At 39.7% G+C, this 19,102-nt stretch overlaps 1 protein-coding gene across 1 annotated transcript; it reads right to left on the bottom strand.

The window, feature by feature from the left end:
* Positions 1-6,543: 6,543 nt before the first annotated feature.
* CC1H1orf52 (chromosome C1 C1orf52 homolog) lies at positions 6,544-17,223 on the bottom strand. The gene is made up of 3 exons (XM_003990270.6): positions 16,907-17,223; positions 16,067-16,265; positions 6,544-10,307 (listed from the first exon to the last, which is right to left on the bottom strand). Exons 1-3 carry the CDS (start codon positions 17,180-17,182, stop codon positions 10,234-10,236), a joined length of 549 nt encoding a protein of 182 aa, XP_003990319.1. The 5' UTR covers positions 17,183-17,223; the 3' UTR covers positions 6,544-10,233.
* Between the last annotated feature and the right edge of the window lie 1,879 nt (positions 17,224-19,102).

Consider the following 19,102-nt stretch of genomic DNA (forward strand, 5'->3'; position numbering starts at 1 on the left):
ATAAGTAATGTTTCAATAAATAACCTTGTGCATCTATCATAATGTACATATATAGGCATAACTAAAGGATAAATTCCCAGAAGTGAGATTTCTGGGTCAACAGGTAAATATTTTTGTTATTTCTGTAGCTTTTGCCAAATTGCTCACCATAGGGTTTAGATCACTTTGCCCTCCTACTTGCATTGTATGAGAATGCTGTGTCCTCACATCCTTACCGGAGTGTATTGTCAAGTGTAACTTTTCTAACCTACTTAGTGAGAAATAGTATCCCTTAGTAGTATTAACTTGCATTTCTTTTAAAAATATCTTTGAACCTACAGCTATTTTGAAAAATAATTTAGCAAATAGTCTCTACTGAAGATACTCCTTGAATAATCAATGACCAATTCCCCCCTCCGTCCACTGTAAACCCAAATGAGTATTGTCATTCCACCTGGCGGAGAGCAGCATGTCTCCAAGTTCATTCCATAAAGTTTTACCAGCTGCTCTTCAAAATAATTCTGATTCTATTCAAAATAGTTCTGGTAAGTTTGAGACTCTGGGGTAGAGAAGACAGAGGCTTCTTAACTGAATGACACCTAAGAACCTTTGTAACACTCATGCTCATTGTGGATACCTAGAAGGGAAGAATCCTAGACTTTGTGGAAACCTTTTCTCAGAGCATCTGCAAGCAGTTTTCTTGGAACAAACTTCTGGAAACATTGATGGGGAAGGTTTAGGAGACTGAGATGGATTTATACCTAGTCCATGGCCAACACTGAGAAATGGTTTTATTTAAGAAAAAATAAAAATCCCTGTTTTTTTATTTCTTTCCCTCAAAATTGAGGAAGTGGGACAGGATCTCAGTTAATTGAAGATTATCAATCATTGGATTCACTGAAGTACAGGAATCAGAATTGGGCTTGGGTCACTTTCTCAGAACCAGCCCAGGGAAATAAAGACCTTGGTGAACTGTTCTTTCCTGGTCCTCTTTCCAGGACCAGGTTACTTTGCTCAATCCCCCATCAAAAATAGGCAGGAAGGGGCACCTGGGTGGCTCAGTCGGTTGAACATCTGACTTTGGCTCAGGTTATGATCTCACAGTGCATGTGAGTTCGAGCCCCGCGTCAGGCTCTCTGCTGGCAGGGCAGAGCCTGCTTGGGATTCTCTGTCTCTGCACCTACTCGCTCGCTCTCTTTCTCTCAAAAATAGATAAACATTTTTTTTTAAAGGTATTAAAAAATAGGCAGGAAAAGACCTGATAACACACTGCTCTAAGATGCTAAGTGTTGGTTCATGTATGCAATTAGTTATTAAACAACTTCTAACTGTATTGCTTTGGGCTGGGTCCGCGAGTTTGTTCCACGAGAACTGTAAGGACCTGCAGACTCTCCAGCAGCTCCGAATCCAGTGAGGAAGAAAAGATGTGCCCAGCAGTGAGGTAACAATATAAGTGTGATTAAGTGACAAGATGAGAGTGAGGATAATGCTACTTCTCCCAGGGAGCTCCTCTCTTGGGAGTCTGCTTTGTTTGCAAGCCTCTGGTAAAGCTTTACTGGGAGCTCTGGTTGTGGAATTTCCCCAATTCCACAAACCATGATAAGAAGGCATTTTTTTTTCTTTCCTTTCTTTGAGAGGAGGTGCCTCCTGGCACTCGCCCTCCTAGGTTGTCTGGCTCTGGATGTCTCCCGCAGCCAGGCAAGCCAGCTGCCTGGCGGAATCTGAGAGGCACGGCCTGCCTGAGTGCGGAGGGGATTTCTCCAGTAGCCTTTGGCTCCACCTAAGGTCCTTCTCTGTTAATTGCAATTACATGGTCAATAAGGTAGAATGGGGTGGGGGGAAAGCCCAGTCTGCTTTATTATTCCCCCCGCCCCCCACCCGCAGTCCTTTTTCCATCTCTAAATCTGTCTTTAGTTCAGAGTGGCCACAAATTCCTTTTGCTGAAGGCAAAATAACCAGGTTCTCAATTTGAGCCCTGGTGAGTAGCTTTTTGGAATCTGAGTAGCTTTTGGGAGCAGTCTAAAAAAAAACGTGGTATTTCAGAGCAGCTAAAAAGAGGACATATTAGGAATGCCAAATTGCTGTTATAAAGAGCTGTTTTCTGGCAAGAGACTTAACGTGTAGGAGTTCAGGGAGATGTACAAAAACTTTTAAAATATTTGTTGAAATGTGGTCTCAAGAGGTTAAGGGCATTAAGTCAAGGAAACTAGATCTTTACATATGACTCAAATTCTTACAAAAGTAGTTCTATAATCAAATTCTACAACCAAATAATTAATTATAAGATATTCATCTTAGCGTTATTTATAGTGGTGAAAAATACAGAAATAATTTTAATGTCCATTAGAGAAATGAAAATAAAAATAGGTTTTTGAAGAATTTTTAAGGGAACTGATAATGCTTAATGTGAAGTAAAATATGGAATATCTATGTTGTTTAGAATATGTGCATATATGCATAGAAAAAAAAACCTCTCTAAGAAAATATTCTGTATCAAAATGTTACCAGTGAATGTCTCTGCTAAAAGTGATTGCTATTTTCTTATTTCATTTTATTTTTTTCCCAGAACTTCCACAATGAGCATGTATCATTTTCATAATCAGAAATGTTCTTTTTGAATGAAGACAGGCATCGGGGTGGCTCAGTCAGTCAAGCATCTGACTTCAGCTCAGGTCATGATTTCATGGTTGGTGAGTTTGAGCCCCACATCAGGCTCTGTACTGACAGCTCAGAGTCTGGAGCCTGCTTCGGATTCTGTGTCTCCCCCCCTCTCTCTCTGCTCCTCCCCCACTCATGCTCTCTCTCTCTCTCTCTCTCTCTCTCTCAAAAATAAACATTAAAAATTTTTAATACTAATAAATTTAAAAAATGTTTTTGAATGAACATTACTATTAAAACAATTTATATATCAATGTTATGAGAATTAATTGGAACAATGTGTCTTGAATATACTCAATTGTTATTGTATTTTTGGTGTAACCATTGATCCTGTCCTTGAAAAAAGACAAAATATATTTGCAGTGAAGAAAACATGTAAGTTTTTGTTTTCTGTGCTTCTGTGACGTAAGGATTTTTTTTTCTTACCTTTGGCACTTAAGTGAGGCCGTTGAAAACCTGTTCCCCATCACTTTTTATCACATTTTTCACAAATCTCTGTTGGAAAAATCAGTTGAAATCGTGGTAATACTAGGAAAACCGAATCCTTTTTTCAACGAACTCTCTTGGGCTTTAAAAAAAAAAAAAAAAAAAAAGAAAGAAAAGAAAATTCAACACTAGGCTATGCGATCTAAAAAAAAAACTCCAGGGCAAAAAGATTACATTAAGAACTCCAGTTTAGGGGTGCCTGGGTGGCTCAGTCGGTTGTGCATCCGACTTTGGCTCAGGTCATGATCTCGTGGTTTGTGAGTTCGAGCCCCGCATCGGGGTCTGTGCTGATAGGTGGGAACCTGGAGCCTGCTTCAGATTCTGTGTCTCCCTCTCTCTCTGCCCCTCCCCCACTTGTGCTCTGTCTCTCAAAAATGAATAAACGTAAATAAAATAAAATAAAAAAGAACTCCAGTTTAGCTACCCAGTAAGACTGACATAGGATAGCCTTGCTACTGTTACAGGGGAAACAAATGTAGAAAAAGAATAGAAAAACCTGGGTAATTTATAATTAGCCAAAGTGACTGGATGAATTTAAGTTAAAAATATACAGGGCCTTGGTCTAATTATCTATAAAAAGCAGCTTACTGTTTAAGGCTTTAAGTCAACAGCTCCAAGTTGGCACCAGTGGTTACTACCTGGCAATCCTATTTCCTTTAAAAAACATCAAAACCTTTTTTACACAGTTGAAGCAGCCGGGCGGGGAGAGACCCTCTTTCACAATCAGTCGTGAATTCCAAGTGCTTCAGTTCTGAATTAAGTCACTTACCTCCAGACCGGCTGGAACCCCTAAGTAAGCTCTTCTCCTGGGTGGCAGTTTGGTGTTGAGAAAAAATAGCTTGAAAACTCAGAAGCACTCTACTAACGTAAAGCCGTGTTATCTTTCTTCGCCAACTATGGAGCAATCTAGAGAAATTAACCCTCTCATTTGTTAACCTCAATAACAGGCTTTAACAGATCGGTAGCCATGGATGGCTCAGATAATTGTTCTAATTAGTTTGGTATGGAGGGAGGCAGGGACAGGCAGGATTTGGAGCTCAAGTAATTAAGCCTAAATTAAAAGAAAAAAAAAAAAACGAAGAGTTTATGCCTTACATTTTGGACATGTGGATTCCAGATGTTATGGAAGAAATTTTACTACTAAGTAGGCCACTTTTTGCAGTTGAGGAGAGGGTTGGAGGGGAAGGCCTGAGGCAGAACTTGGTAAAAAGAGGAAAGGAAGGTTCTATTGACTGTTAAATCCTGTGTGTGTGTCCAAACTGAAAACCAGCAAAAACTAGCAAAAGGGTCTTAAGTTCCTCCTGGCATGTGAGCCTCAGAGGAGTTAATTCCAAGTTGGCTCTTGCTTGTAACTCTGCTTGCAGGCAAATCACCTCCTTCTCGGGAAGTGACTTTTGTGACTCCATTGCAGTTTCTAAATTTAAAATGTTAATGCAGGTTCCCCAGTGTGCACTAGAGAAGGTTGCTAGAATTTTGGTCCCACTAGAAAGAGAGACAGGTACTTATGCCAGGAATGGAGCTGCACTTTTACTTCAATAATATGCACCAAACACTCTGTTCTTTTCTGTTTCAGAAAATGGTAAACACAGGGAAAGGAACAGGAGTTCCAGACCCTGGGAACCAAAATATTACAGACACACAGGAAATGACTTTTCAAATCCAGCCTGTAAACCTGTCATTTTGTGGGCTCATCTGTGAACCTAGAAATGAGAGACAAAGATCACAGGGAAGACAATCCTATGTTCTGGCAAGGCTGTACTGGAGGGCCTCTGGAGGCCTTCCCACACCCTGGTGCGATGATTCTAAACTCAAGCTATCATTTGAAAGGGTAGAAAAAATACTTGAGGCAAAATTTATGACTTACAGCTATTTCATTTTGCTTAAAAACCTGTAGACTTTGAAAAAGAGCTGAAAAGCTAAAAAATATTTTTGGAGGGAGAGAGGTATATCCTCAGCCCTATTACTTTAAGGTTTTCAATTAAAATACTCCAAATATGTGATAAATAAGCTACTAAGTCATTGAAATAGGCATCAATCTTCCTAAAACATGTATTTATTGACTTTCCATAGCATTAAACAAATGCTGTGCCTCTGGTTAGTGAACTGGTTTGGGATTCATTAATTCTCCAAATATTTGTATTCTGAGTGCCTTCTAGGGGTAAGACATCCTTTGAATGAAACACATACAAATTAATAAGTCAATCTATGGGTTTATTCATCCCCTCCAGTGCAGCAGCAGGAGTGCACTGGGTCTGAAGCCAGACTGCCCGCTGTCCCAGCTCTACCACCTGGAGCAAATCACTTAACCTCTCTGTACCTCAGTTTTCTCCCCCGGGGTATGTAGGGCTAGGACTAGCACCTACCTCATCAAATTAAATGAGTTAATACATGTAAAGCACCAAGAACAATGCCTGGCACATAGTAATGTAATCAAATCCAAGTTCATCCGCCCAATTCGCAGGAAAGACAATCATTGAGTATGTAGCAAGGAGGGGGTTTGAGAGGCAGCCAAACAAGGAGACTGGAGGGCAAGCCTCAAATCCACCTCTTGGAGTGTCAGAAAGACTTAAAAGTGTATGAAAAAAGTCTGAGTAAAAAGTTGCAGCTGCACTTACTAGTCTGCAGCTGTGAGTAGTCCCATTAACCCTTTGGTTACTGGTTTCATTAAGTACTCAGCTAATGTCAGCTATTTAGTACTGAGCACAGGAAAGAGCAATGAACAGGTGCAGAAGCAGACATAAAGAGCAAGGTGCACAGAAGGAATATGTACCTGGATTCTTATCTCAGAGAATAAGAGGGAGTTCGCTAAGTAGAATGAGAAAGGCCAGGCTAAACAAATGGTACAACTGAACACACAGAACTATGAAACTAGCATACCTGGGAAATTATAAATGGATCATTAGAGGGGGATTATTAAGTATGTGAGAACGAGGGGAGAAAACCCTTAGAATTTAGTAACTAAACCCATGTGAGGCAGAGGGCAGATTTTTGGGTTGATGGTAACTCTATTAGCCAGAAACAAAATATAGGAGGTGGTATGGGTTTTGACACCATGTGTTTGGTTTTGGCCATACATAATGTGAGTGGCCCTTGAGACTCAAGCAGAGATGTACAATTGGATACACAAATCTAGGGTTTTACAAGAACATTCTGACAAACCATACAGTGTAGGGAACCATCATAGTGTTACTGTGGTAGTCGTGAACTTGGCTGAAATCGTCAAGAACCAGTGTAGACAACGAGAAGGCAACAACATAGGCTACACTGGCATTCGAGGGCAACCAGAAGTGAAGGAGCCAGAGAGAAGAAATAAAGAAGAGAACCAGGATAACACGGGACCTTATAAGAAACCAAGGGAGTAGAGTTTCACATCAATTAGGATATTTTGGATGGAAAATGACAAAACTGAACTCAAACTGGTTTAAGTTGTTAAGATTTATTGGCCTCTATAACTGGAAACACAGCCTCTGGAGGATCACCCCTAAACCAGAGGGGGAAAATTCAGTTCACCATCACCAATTAGGAGTTATATCGAGTGCCTTCTATGTGCCAGGCATTGTTCTAGTCAATGACAGAACAGGCAGAGTCCCTCTTCTGTGGACTATACATACAAATGCTTCTTGGTATCTTTTTCTTTTTTTTTCCCATTACAATGCAATGCCATGTTTCATATTGGGAAAACTGTGTAAAGCAAAAAGAGAAAGCTTTAGAATTTAATGAAAAGTCCAAAACACTTGCTGGGAATTTACCACTTTTTTTTTTTTCTAAGAATGCCTGGAACTTCTGTACTAAGTGATAATGGAGTAGTAAAATAGAGCAGTTCAATATGGACACAAAAACACGAACATCCAAAATACCACCAATGACATATTTTAAAGTCCAGCTATGGTTTTAATTAGTCAAAAATTTGACTTATTCAAAGTTGCTGAGTTTATTCAGATACCTGTAAAAATAACTATATTTTAAAAATATCTCTAGTAGGGCTTTGTGTCTGGTGTGGCAACATGTTTTATATGTAGGTCATGTTCAAACCTGCATTAGCCCATTTATATTTTAATTAAATATATGTAGAGTTGGCAATAAAAGAAAATTTCACTCTGCCTTTATATCCAGCTGAGCAGTACTATTCCTCATATCCCTGTCTCTTCTCCCGACGCCTTAGTTCAAGCAGGTCCTTACCGCTCTACTGAACTGCTCAGCTGGTCAGACTCAGTCCCTGCATGTCCTTCTTCCTAATGGCTACCAACGTGACTTTGCTTAAAGATGGACCCTTTGTTCCTAACACAATGCTTTACACCAAGAGGTACTCCATAAACCTTACATGGAATGGGATTGCAGATCCTGAAGCTAACTAAGCATAGTTGTGGGTATATTGCTATAGCTGGCTGGGTCTGTTTTTCAATTTCCGTAATTTGGAAATGATAAAACCTACCTCATTAGGTTTTTGGAAAATAAAATGCTATGATTAAACTTTGTGAACTCAAAAGCACTACACAGCATTAACGGTTTAAACTAGGAAGTTGCAAGTTTGCAAGTAAGTTCCAGTAATATTTGTATTTTAATGGTTAAAAAGCAGTGTCAATTTTTCTCAGTAATGTTCTTCAATTCCAGTTAGAATGTTTTCCACATAACTCCATAATGCTATTCACACATCGAATTTTAAAATATGACCCACAAATGCTTAGTTCTTCTCAAATTTTATCCTTGCACAAAAGAAAGCCATTTATGCCTGATGTGGCTTCACTTCCTTAAAGATGAGGAAACAATCAGGAATATTAAGTGACTTGATTCTCTAAAAAAAGAAACAACTTGGATAGAGATCCCTCTCCCCTTTTGTTTTTGGCCATATTCTGAAAAGAAACCCAATGAAACACATACGGCAGATTCAGACTGCTCAAAAATATTTAGCCTCCTTCTTCCTAAATTAGAACTACCTTGACCTGTACTCACATAGGCATACATCTCCCAGCCGGTTACGTAATGATCTCACAAGTGTAGCCACTACCTGTCCTGTCTAAAGTATCAATCCCTCTTCTAATAAAGTGGTATTTATTCCTCCCCGCCACCCCAATTCGGTTATCTTCTAGAAGGGGGGCTCAAAGCACCAGTAGGGACTGATCTAATGAGCTTTTGCTGTCATAAACAAATCAACGAGAGCTGGGAGTTGAACCAATGGGTGATAAAGAGGTTAGATTTCCAGACAGTGGCTTGCTGGTTTTGTTTTGTTTTTGTACGAGGTGTGCCTTCATGCTAGTTTTTAAATCTTGCATTTCGGTAGCTTCTTGAGATATCTGCTCTACTAACACATGTATCCAGACTACAGACTTCTCCAGATCTGGGAATCACAGCCTCAGAATTATAATTCTATTTGTTTAGTTTGGTGTCATACTGGAGTCATGCTTTATCACTTGATGCCATTCCTTAATGATACCGCAGCCCTCCAAATTATTCACATACAAAGGCTTTAAACTAAAAACTTCTTGCTTTACAAATTACTTCAATTTTGGGAATCATATAGCTATAAACCTAGAGGATAAGCAGCTACATAATTATTTTTTTTTAAGTCTGAGATCTACTGAAGCCATCATACTGTTATGTTCCTTCCTCATTCCACAAAACACCATGGCTAGTATCGTATTTTTTAATGACTTTCACAAATTTTAGTCTACTTAATCCATGTTCTAACTAAACGAATTTTACAGCTTTTCAAATACTGGTTTCCAGTATTGAGAAAAACAACTGGACTGGGGATTTTTTTTTTTTAACTCAAAGACCAAAGTCTTTTTCTCATACACTGAATGTGCAGGTCCTGTAATTAAGTCTTGTCTCTTAAAGGCATTACGAATCATGAAATGACTGATACAATGTATAACCTCTCCTTTTTATAGTTTAAAATGCTACAAATAAGGGCACTGCATTTCGGACTGTAGAAGTAAAATCAAAGATTATTCACTTCTCGACCACCCCTTGCTTTCTTGTTTATTACTATATGCAAAGCATTAAAATAGGAACCATGTAAAGATGATGCAATAGAAGTAGTGTTGCCAGATAATGCACAAGATACTCAGTTAAATCTGAGTTTCAGATAAAGTTTTAGTGTAAGCTGTCCCAAATATTACACATACAAAAACATGTTGTTACTATAAAATTCAAATTTAACTGGGTATCCTGTATTTTTGTTTGCTACATCTGGCAATTCTTTATACAGAATCCTTATCTTCAGCAAACTATTTAACAGGGAAATTAAGGAAAAACCATCACATAAGACTTACATGATAAGGTGCAGTAATACAATCAGGGAAGAGGAAGATCTCCCTACTTACCACAGAGAGTACCTAGAAGAGAGGACAAGTGCAATTCCTTTAGAAGACAACTAAATTTTAAGTGGTGGGTAGGTGGCTTAATTTGATGATTTTGGAAGTCAAGTATCCTGAGTTAAATCACAAAATCATTGCTCACTCGTTACGGAAACTTGAATAAGTTAATCTCTATTACAAAACGAAGCCACTAATCTCTGCTTTACCAGGCTGTCTGAAGAGCAGAGAAAAAGCACCCACGAAGCACCTGGAACACAAGAGGCACTCCCTAAATGGTAATACCTACTATTAAAACACCATGTGGCAAAGAGGTTACTTGTCACAGACAAATATTCAAATGTTAATGTTATGCAATAATAGCAATATTGAATAAGTAATTTTATTTCCATGATCTATTTACACTGTACAAACACTGTTGAAAAGCACCCTACAAGTTCACAGTACATTACAATATATTTACTTTAAAAATATATTCCTTTATAAAAGGTTCATAGAACATTGGCATGTCGACATGTGACAAAACTTTCAAAGTATGTCACCAACTCTGTGATAGCAAGAATGCTTCCAAGTGTTGTCAATTTCACAATCACAAATCACCACTTGAGTTTTAAATAAAGTTTTAAATAAAAAAAATGAATTCTACAGTGGAAAGTTCCCATAGCAATACTTATTAATTAACATGTACTTTCATGGAGATGTTGTTTCATAATAATTTAAAATATCAACTTAATCTGCCCCAAAAAACCGTTTCAACAAGTTTCGCAGTCCAGAAATTCTTGTGATTTGTCATTTTCTACTTTTTCTTCTTTGTTGGTTCTCCTGGTTCTACTTTGCGCTTTTTAGAAGTATGCTCATCTTTTTCATCATCTTTAAACAGGAAAGGAAAAGTTTCAATCAGTAATTAAAAAAAAAAAAAAAAAGTTAAGTATTAAAATTTCATTCACTTTAGACCAAAATCATTATCTTCAACTTATGTTTCTTTCAGTATCCTAATAAAAACCAAAAATTAACTTTTAGATCTCTGATTTTAAAGTGCAGGTAGAAATAAGAAATTAATTGTAGTGTTACACAAAATTCACAAGTGACCTGTTAGTGCTGGATTCAGGTACTTTAAAATGAGAAAACCAGATCTGTTCTGAAAGAAAGCTATCCCAAATATATTCTACAGCTTATATACTGTATATATTTAAATAATCTACACCTTGTAACAATGGAACACATTCTACTCTTTTTACCAAGAGTATCGATCCAACCATGACACTGTTTAAGCAGTGATCAGCTGTTCTTTCCTTTCAAATCTGCTTTCTCTCCTCACAGAACAACTCCCCTCTCTATTTACAACCCCCATTCTTATTATTTTGAAATTTAAAAAGCACTCACAGGTAGATGTTTCACTGAAACTGTATTCTCTCTGAACAAATGTGTGGCTTTAAGAACTCCATTTAGATAGAATACTATGTAGAAGGAATTAATTTTAAAATATACATTTATTTTAAGCACATTACTGAACTCACTGCATTTTTGGCTTTACTTTCTCAATCAACAGATACCGAAAGTTCAACAACTATCATATGGTGGTCTATAAAATATTTTGTTGAAAGGGGCCTTTATATGAAAAAACTGGGGAAGCAGGGGCACCTGACTGGCTCAGTCAGTAAAGCATACAACTCTTGATCTTGAGATCATGAGTTCAAGCCCCATGTTGGGAGTAGAGCTTACTTAATAAAATAATAATAATAATATTAATAATAAATAAATTTTTTAAAAATAAAAAATTGGGGAAGCTGCTGATATCACACCCTAAACTCCTTATGGAGGAAATACATTTACAACCTTAAGCCTTCAGTTCCCTTCTCCTAACTGTACCATACTCGGAATATCTCCTTTGTTGATGTGGAGAATAATTAGAAACAACTGCAGGTGATTCATCTGCATTCATCTTCAAGCTCAGTATGGCGATGTTATTCCTATATTTCATAAAGCACTTATGGATTTACATATATATATTTATATTATAAGCAGTAAGATAAAATAAAATTAATTGAATCATAGGAATTTACAAACGAGGGTTTTAATCAGTAGTTTATCATATATACACAAAAATAATGTACAAACCAACTGATGTGGCACACAGCTCGAATACTCCAAGGCCTTTGTTTTTTTTTAAATTATTTAATCATCATCATTGCTTGAGATTATTTTCAATAGTATAAAAACCGAAATTACTTTCTAACTCTGCTATAAAATCCACTGTTGACATATTAAAAAGATGATCCTGAGACAGTTCTGCTTTTAATCTGTCAATTATATTTACTGAATTAACAAAAACACAAACTACCGAGGATCGAGAAATGATTTCCTATCAGTAATTTGAAGAGCTAGTGCCACCTAGTGACAAAACAAGGCATCACCTAAAAAACCAGAACAGGAAAAACAAAAGAAACAAAACCACCCTGAAATGTTCATTTATCAAGATTAGTGAGTTTCTAGTCTGTGCCATATATCACAGATGATGCACTAGTAAGGAAGCAATTCTTCTATATGGAATTCATGCCACCTGAGGTAAATAAGTTTACATTAATATGAACTTTCTAAATTCTTTAAAAAAAAAAAAAAGGAAAGGAAAGCATTAGCTACTTTAGCTAGGATTTCACGATTAAGTACACGTCAATAAAGCTACAATTAATATCTAAGCCTTAGTGATCTGCATTTCACAATTACCAAACAAGAAGTGCTGGCAAGTAGCAAGACTTGGTGAGTTTTGAATCTTTCCCAGATCTTTAAAAAAAAAAAAAAAAAAAAAAAAAAAAAAAGGGGGCATCTGGGTGGCTCAGTTGGTTAAGCATCTGACTTCAGCTCAGGTCCTATCTCACAGTTCCTGGGTTTGAGCCCTGCACTGGGCTATGTGCTGACAGCTGGGAGCCTGGAGCTTGCTTCATCCATGTCTCCCTCTCTCTGCCCCTCCCCCAATCACACTCTGTCTCTCTCTCAAAAAATAAACATTGGGACACCTGGGTGGCTCAACTGGTTGGCGTCCAACTTCGGCTCAGGTCATGATCTCAAGGTTTGTGTGTTCGAGCCCCGCGTCAGGCTCTGTGCTTACAGCCTGCTTTGGATTCTGTATCTCTCTCTCTGTCCCTCCCCTTTAGCACTCTCTCTCTTTCTTTCTCTAATATATAAATATTTAAAAAATTAAAAAAAAATACAAATAAAATAAATATTTAAAAAAACTTGAAAAAATCTGGAATAAGTTAACTGGCAAAAAAAGGCTAAAGTCCAAAAAATGAGGAGGGGGCACCTGGCTGGCTCAGTTGGTTAAGTGGTTAAGTGACCAACTCCTGATCTCCACTCAGGTTCTGATTTCCCAGTTGGTGGGATACAGCATCGTGCTGGGCTCTGCACTGACAGCACAGAGCTGGCCTGGGATTCTCTCTCCCTCTCTCTCTACCCCTCCCCCCACTTTCTCGCTCTCAAATATAAACATTTAAAAAAATGAGAAGGAAAAGTAAAAATAATTTAATAACCTAAAAATTAAATAATTTCAGAGAATGGAATTTATTAAACAAGATATTTTATAAGTTAAAAAAATACAGGTAAAAAATGATTAATTTTATAGTGACTCTGTGAACATGGTATGGGATTCTGAATGGTTAACCAACATTAGAGTCCAAATTAAAAATTTCAGGATCAGGGCACCTCAGCAGCTCAGTCGGTAAGGTGTCCGACTCTTGATCTCGGTTCAGGTCATGATCTCACGGTTTGTGAGATCAAGCCCCTTGATAGGCTCTGTGCTGATAGCGTGGAGCCTGCTTGGGATTCTCTCCCCCCACCCCCCTCTCAAAATAAACGTAAAAAAAAAAAATAAAGAATAAAGATGTTAACCTTATGATCCAGGATTAAACTTTTAACCTTATGATTCTGTTGATATTGTATATATATACACTTGCTGTTGGAGGACTATCATATAATCAAAAGAACAGATATCATCTATGGGAATTACAATATTCCCACACCTATCTGAACTCAATACCTAACTGAACTCTGAATTACCTATCTGAACTCAATAAGCAAGCTGGAAAAAAGACAATTCTTTGTTTGTCCTGCTATATAACCCTCACTGTTTCCATATAGGAACAAAGACAGAGCACCAACCTATAGTACCTTGCTTGACTATCAACTTTAGTGGTCTTACTTTCTACAAAACAGCTACAAGCACTACAGCTTGCAAAACAGTGAGACTAAACCCCAAATTAATGAGGCACCATTTCCATTTAAAGACCTGAATTTTTCTTTTTCTGCCTCTTCCCAGTCGTGCGAATTTGCTTAGGCCAATTCTTTAATCTGAGACTGTTTCCTTGTCTATAAAATAGTAACAATGAATCATGTACCATTTCTGTACTAGGCTGCTAAGGACAATGAATTCTAAAAATTGTGTGAAAGTACCTATTTGCATCTTGGCATTTTCTAATTTTGTGACTGTGGACAAGTCACATGAAGTTCTCATTTCCATATTTCCCTATGTGGTTTCACAAGGTGTTGTAAGGATTAAACATTATTTATGCAAAAGTGTTTTTATTAATTACATAAAATACCCTACTATGAAGTTTTTTAAATGCCAACTTCATTTTGGCATCTCTAAAAGGATGCCATTTACTGAAGATATGCCTTCATTAGTGACTTCTTTTTTTTTTTAATTTTTTCAACGTTTTTTATTTATTTTTGGGACAGAGAGAGACAGAGCATGAGCGGGGGAGGGGCAGAGAGAGAGGGAGACACAGAATCAGAAACAGGCTCCAGGCTCTGAGCCATCAGCCCAGAGCCCGACGCGGGGCTCCAACCCACAGACCGCGAGATCGTGACCTGGCTGAAGTCGGACGCTTAACCGACTGCGCCACCCAGGCGCCCCTCATTAGTGACTTCTAATCCACATTGTGACATCAGTAAAAGAAACAGAAAAGCCAAGTAGAATCAAAACTGAAGAACTACCAGTTATCCTTTCTCTTAAAACACTCTGCCTGGTTGTAAAAGGAGCTAAGTAGCCCTTGATTCATGAAACCATCAGAAATTTGTTTAATTGGCATGCCCTTTCATAAAAATTTAGTATAATTCAACAATTATCCACTGAGTATTAAAAAAAATTTTTTTTAATGTTTATTTATTTTTGAGAGAGAGACAGACAGAGAGACCTCTGAGCATGAGTGGGGGAGGGGCAGAAAGAGAGGGAGACACAGAATCCCGAAGCAGGTCCAGGCTCTGAGCTCTCAGCACAGAGCCCAATGTGTGATGTGTGGCTCGAACTCACAGACCCAAGAGATGATGACCTGAGCCGAAGTCTAATGCTGAACTGACTGAGCCACCCAGGCGCCCATCCTCTGAGTATTTAAAATGTACTATAAACTGTACAGGAACTCCTTTTCATAAAGGAGACAGATTTATGAACAAATCATCTCATAAAGAATGGTAAATACAATCAACAGCATTAGCACATACAAGGTACAGAGGAACAAATACTTTGAAGGTGTTGACATTTTTTTCTTTGAATTGGATTTTGAAGGATGAATGAGTTTACCAGCCAAAGGTAAGGAGGGAGGGAAGAACATTCCAGACTAATGTGCAACATATACTGAAAGGCATGGAACCGTAAGATAGCATGGTCTATTCAGTTTTCAATTTTAAGATCTTAAAGTGCTAGAAAAAGCACCATTCGAAATACAGGTAGAGAGAAAGGCAGGGCCATCAGAAGGCTTTGACTCTATGCTATTTATTGGTAAAGGGTTTTAAGCAGGTGAGTTACATAATCAGATAGGACTTTTAGAAAGTGATCACTAGCTGCAGTGTGAAGGATGGAATTTGAGAGGTGGTTAGGGTAAAAGTGTGTAAGCAGAGATTACTGTGGTTACACTCTTAAGTAAGAGATGAAATTATGATATCATAAACAACTAAGTCATTATCTTCCTATTACCACGCAGGGATACTCAATTAAACTCACTTTGTCACGCTAATTTTGGCTTCAAATCACGACTGCTTTAATATAAAATGAAGCGTTCAGCGCTTCAAAGCTGCAATCACAAGAAAGAATCCATGCATTAACTGACTGTTCTAATAAGGCACCATAAATCACATATACTATTGGTTGGGATATTAGGGATTTTGCTTCAAAGCCTGAATAACATGATCTTTTTCTTTTTTTTTTTTTAATGATTATTTATTTTTGAGAGACAGGGAGACAGAGCGTGAGCAGGGGAGGGACAGAGAGAGAGGGAGACACAGAATCAGAAGCAGGCTCCAGGCTCTGAGCCGTCAGCACAGAGCCCGACGCGGGGCTCGAACTCACCGACCGTGAGATCATGACCTGAGCCGAAGTCAGATGCTCAACCAACTGAGCCACCCAGGTGCCCCTAACATGATCTTTTTCTAAAACACAGTAAATACTACTGGTTGAGCTTTCAGAGACCTCACTTCCAAGCCGTGCAGGATTTTTCTCAAAAATACAGCAAAAAATAATAGTCATACACCATAATTAATTTGTTAAACCGCTAGACTTAAATTTCACTCATTAAATGTCTCCTTTTAAAACTCATCACAGGGACCAAAAGGTATTATCACAGGAGTCTGACTCGCCTTACCTGATTCCACTGTCTCCTCCCCTTCAGGCAGGAGCCTAGCTTTCTTAGCGTTCTGTGGGGCATCATCACCATTGTCCTCATATATGTTAGACCATTTTATTGCCATATCCAGCTCTGGAGGGGGAGGTTTCTTCTCAGTAGTGTAGGTCTCCGGAGGTGGTACATAGTTTGACTTCCATATTTTGAATTCCTTTGGAGGCTGTTAAGCAAACACATTAAGACGCACCGTGACGAACCGAGGTTCCTGCAATCCGTATGGGCACATGCACCTCCCTGCCGTTCGCTTATTGTTCAGGCTGACTTTTTTTTTTTCTTAAGGTTTAAAGACACATTTTTTTTTCCATTAAAATCACAATACTGTTAAGTGAAAGCCAAAGGGTTCCCTATATGAATAAAGCTAATAACTTTTAATTACCAAAGAAGAATCCAGTCTCAGAGATACTACGGCAAGGCTGACCCCTTCAGGAGGTTGCAGCAGACACTGTCTTGGAGGCAGCACCGCAGGCACTTCGGCGTCAAAGGGAAGGGGTCTCGGGGAGAAGCTGCAGCGGGGGGGGCGGGGGAGTCACCACCGTTAGTCCTCGCAGCGCGGGGTCGGGGCACCGAGCGCGGAGGTTGGGTCTCCTCACAAGGGGGCGGGGGCTGCAGGTCGGTCCGACACCCACCAGGCTGGGGAAGGGGACCCGGGCTCCCCAGGGCTGGAGGTGGGAGGGGGCGGTGCGGCAACCCGCAGGAGGTGACTGCGTGTGGGGGAACAGACTGCCGGTCCCCAGGAGAGGGCTCAGGAGGAAGGGGGCGGAGGCCGGGACTACGACCGGGAAATCGGGTCGGGAACCTCACCTCCTCAGGCGCCTTAACGACGTGCCTCTCCCAGTCTATCTGTTTGTTGAGCGGGTTGTAGAGAAAGGCCGGGCGAGTCACGCTCCGGAATAGTTCGTCGGGTCCCGGCAGCCTTTTCTCCTCCTTGTTCCCACAGCCTCCCGCCGACTTCGCAGGATCTGGGGCCCTGCGACTTGTTTCCTCCGGCTCGCTGTTATCCTCCTCACCCGAGGAGCCTGAGCTGCTGCTCCCATAAGCCGCGAAATAGCTCAGGGGGTCCTTCTCCTCGGCCGCCATGACGGCTGCGAGCGACGACTGTGGGCTCCGCCGGAAACCGGAAGCTGCTGAAAGGGCCCGCCCCACGGCTGGCTCCGCCCCAAGTCTCGCAGAGGAGTTCGGGGCCTGCGCCCCCCAGCGGCTACGACGCGTTCCTGCTTCTCGGCCAGGGTCTTAGGATGGAGGCGGGGCGCGCACATTGCCGAGCAGGGTCTGCTTATGCTCCTTCCTGAGGAACCCTGAGAAGAGGCAGGTCCTGAACCAGTGGTCTCAACAAAGCTCTCAGCTTTCAATAAGAATTTATTAAAGGCAGACAAGAAATAAGAATTTTTTTTTCACTGCCGCTTCACCTTAGCCATTGCTCAGAGACACCAGGATTTCTTCTGATCCCACTACATCGCTTCTTCAAAATGAAGATTACTCTCAGTATGCTTGCCTCCCTCAGTCGTCCTGGAACACTTCTATGGGTTGTGGACTTATCACATCACAAACTAAATCCTCTCCTGCTTGACCTCATTTCTAGTGGACTCTGAACAACTCTCTTTAATGAAATTCCTCTTGGATTGATTGCATCCACGATTCAGCGGGTCTCAAACTCTCTGGCTTCTCATTGTCAGCTTCCTTCCATTCTTGCTTTGCCCTGTATGGCCCTTAAGCGCTGGTGTGTCCCAACATATTATGCCATCTTTCAACAATACAATATAATTTTGTAGAGGGTGTTACAAAGTTGCAAATCAGCCCATCTCTTTACATGGCATTAGCTACCTATGCTTGTGACTCCCAAATCTGTGTCTCCAGCCGCAATTTTTCACTCCAAGCTCTGGACCAGATCTCCACCTGGCTCTTAAACTTTCCATGTGGAGCCTCCTGATGAAGCCTCAAAGACTCAATTACTGCATCAGTAACTTGTCTTTCCATATGGCTTGTTTCTGCCTGTGTTCCCTCTCTTAGTAAATGATATAACCTAGTCACCACTGAAACTAGAAATCTTTTATTTCTTCTGGTGATCTAAGAGGGAATGATACTTAAATGAAAGTGAAAAAGTTGGTTGTGAACCTGTACGGTACCCGGGGAAGGATGCCTGCTCATTCAGACGATACACACATTCATAACTTGCTGTTCCTGCTGGAGGTAGGCTCCAGAGGGCAGAGCTATGTCTTTCTTGTTCACTCCTTCCCAGAGGAGGAGCTGGACTGCGTTTTGTGCATTTTTGTATTCCTGATACCCAGCTCAGTGCTTTTCATTGATCAGTAAATAATGTGGAATATATAGTAATTTATGAGTGTGTAGTTTGGGATGGGTTTTCTCAAAATTTTCCATCCAAGTACCTGTGTTGACAAAGGAAAATGATGGCCCTAAAGTGCAAAGTTTGGGGGTACCCAAAACCATCCTCACTTTTTTAAAGAAAATTTATTGTCAAGTTAGCCAACATACAGTGTATACAGTGTAGTCTTAGCTTCGGGAGTAGATTCCCGTGATTCATCACATACAATATCTGGTGCTCATCCCAACATGTGCCCTCCTCAATGCCCATCACACATTTTTCCTGCCCACCCCCAGCACCCCGCCATCAACCCTGTATGTTTTCTGTATTTAAGAGTTTCTTATGGTTTGCCTCCGTGTTTGTAACTTATTTTTCTTTTGTTAAATTTCTCAAATTCCACATATGAGTGAAAACATATGGTATCTATTTTTCCCTAAGGGACTTATTTCACTTAGCAAAATACCCTCCAGTTCCATCCACGTCGTTGCAAATGGCAAGATTCAATTCTTTTTCATCACCGAGTAGTATTCCATTATATATATACATACCACATCTTCTTTATGCATTATGGACATTTGGGCTCTTTGCATAATTTGGATATTGTTGATAGTGCTGCTTATAAACATTGGGGCACATGTGCCCCTACAAATCACTACTCCTGTATCCTTTGGATAAAT

Source organism: Felis catus, chromosome C1, assembly GCF_018350175.1.
Source record: "Felis catus isolate Fca126 chromosome C1, F.catus_Fca126_mat1.0, whole genome shotgun sequence".
Lineage (NCBI taxonomy): Eukaryota > Metazoa > Chordata > Mammalia > Carnivora > Felidae > Felis > Felis catus.